Below are 2,177 nucleotides of genomic sequence, written 5' to 3' on the forward strand. Positions count from 1 at the left end.
AAGCCGAAGGAAGAAATACCAGCATAACAGCGTCTTCAAGAGGTTTGAAGTAGAAAAACAAGGTCAATGTGTCGAAAATACTTTATACATAAATAAATAAGTGGTGGAGTATAAAACAATGTTGTTTAAAGACTAGTATTATGATAACGCTGTATATTCTACACATTCCTAGTTGTTAATAAGACAACAATTTTTAGAGAACAAACTCAACAACGTTGTCGCACAATCATAGCGATAATCCATTTGTGTTTCAAAGCCAATTTTTATTATGTCTTGTGTGCTGTTTTAAGTTCTAACTTGTATATATCTATGGACTTTTAATGGCATTCTAAACCAGGCCGGTATCCAGTAGTGTGATATGCATCTCAATATACTTTTATGTTGAATGCAACAACATGCGTCAACCTCCAATTGTCGGATGTTGATTTTTCCATAGCACAGCAAGTTCGGATTTAAATTTGGGGTTAAGAATGGCTGGCATCCGTAAGGACTCAAACAAGCCACATTGAAGAAGTGTTGCACAGTAAGTAGACGCCATTTAAGGAAATAAACTACTGTAATTCAAGCTTAGAAACTGATATTTGTTGCTAACTTCCTAAATCCAAGCTGTGTGATACTCCCCATTATATATAAGGACAATCCCACAATTTTTTCTAAACTTCCAGAATAAAGATGTGATGTATTTAAAACGAAAACCAAAAGACCTGATTATGAAAGTGGAGACTTTACCTTCATTCCTAGAGCTATGGAGGTCTGTTTATAACACACAAACAGACTCTAATACCTCAGGAGATTACAATCAGAAGGTACTGGTCAATCATGGACATGTAAGAACTGAATATGATCAATCGGCCGAAGCTCACGCAATACATATTAAGAGTGATCAAATTCCAAGCAACTCTTATATTTCGGGGCCTCAAATTCAGGCCATAAAATCGAATTGCAAGTCAGGATACGAAGTATTTGGAAATGAAATATATTCAACGCAGTATAATATAGAACAAGTGGTTCATCAGCCGAAGTTAGGATCCATCAACTCAGAATCGTCTTCGGAAAGAAAGCTATGCAAGATTCCCAAAAGGAAAAAAAAGAACACTCTAAAGCCTATAGAGAAGCAAAGCCTAATTTCACAACACGACAGCAAAACAGATCCAGCTGCAGAACATTTATATTACGGACATGAATTACGGGCTGTATACCAACAGTTTAGTGGCCCTGGGACAAAACTGTACTCTGTATCACCAGTACCTTCGAATGACAATGAACTGAATTCAAATCATTATGTTATTGCAGTGCCTTTTGTTTCAATGCCATATCCACCGAATCAGAAAAAATCACAGAGATCAAGAAATGGATGTATAACTTGTCGTCGAAGAAAGGTAAAATGTGACGAAAGAAGACCAGGAGGGTGCTTTAATTGTGAGAGGATGAAAATACAGTGTGAAGGGTACAGGCCGTTTATTCCTAGAAAGAGAAAGAAAGAAAAACCTTAAGGGGTTTTTAACATGAAAACCGATCATTACGAAAACTTGGTAATATATTGATTATTGTGGATTGAAAAACATTCAACCAAAGAACATACAGAGTTGCTTCGTAAGAAACTTTGCTGAATTCTAACCATTATTAACAAGATTCCCTTCAGTAAATACTTGTTTGAAAAGAGAGCCCTGTTTTTAGAGCTCTTATAATCCCTCCACCAAGGGATCCAACCATCTTTCAATCTCAACAAAAGTCACTGATGCAAGTCATGATTCCTAACAAGCTCAGAAAGGGTTAAGACTCTTTAATAGTGCAAATATTTAGAGACAAACTCTTTCTAGATACCAGGAAGTTGGGATAGTCCAAAAGCGCACAATTGGATGTGGACTAGAATGTATATTCAACCTTTTTGCTACTCAAACTGTCATGTTGAAAAGCCATCAAACCTATAATATACTAAATAAAAATGGGTTTACACAAAATAACAGTCTAATGTATCAGGATCTTCTGATGCCCTTGTTTAAAAGACGATTTGGAGGCCGAAACTTTCTATTCTCAGAGATCTTTGAGACTTAATGCCCTTAATGATAAATGTACGTTCATACTTATTACAGGTTTTAGAAGTGTTTGAAATTCTATTTCTTTGAATTTGAACTTCGTAATAGCAATACGCATAGTACAATACATACTGTACGTTC

General features: G+C 35.7%; 1 protein-coding gene across 1 annotated transcript; it reads left to right on the forward strand.

The window, feature by feature from the left end:
• Positions 1–710: 710 nt before the first annotated feature.
• On the forward strand, positions 711–1,493 carry CYBJADRAFT_170109 (Zn(II)2Cys6 transcription factor domain-containing protein; the record flags this gene model as incomplete). The annotated part of the gene is made up of 1 exon (XM_020216073.1): positions 711–1,493. One exon carries the CDS (start codon positions 711–713, stop codon positions 1,491–1,493), a length of 783 nt encoding a protein of 260 aa, XP_020067662.1.
• Positions 1,494–2,177: the final 684 nt, after the last annotated feature.

This window comes from Cyberlindnera jadinii (assembly GCF_001661405.1).
Source record: "Cyberlindnera jadinii NRRL Y-1542 unplaced genomic scaffold CYBJAscaffold_35, whole genome shotgun sequence".
Lineage (NCBI taxonomy): Eukaryota > Fungi > Ascomycota > Saccharomycetes > Phaffomycetales > Wickerhamomycetaceae > Williopsis > Williopsis jadinii.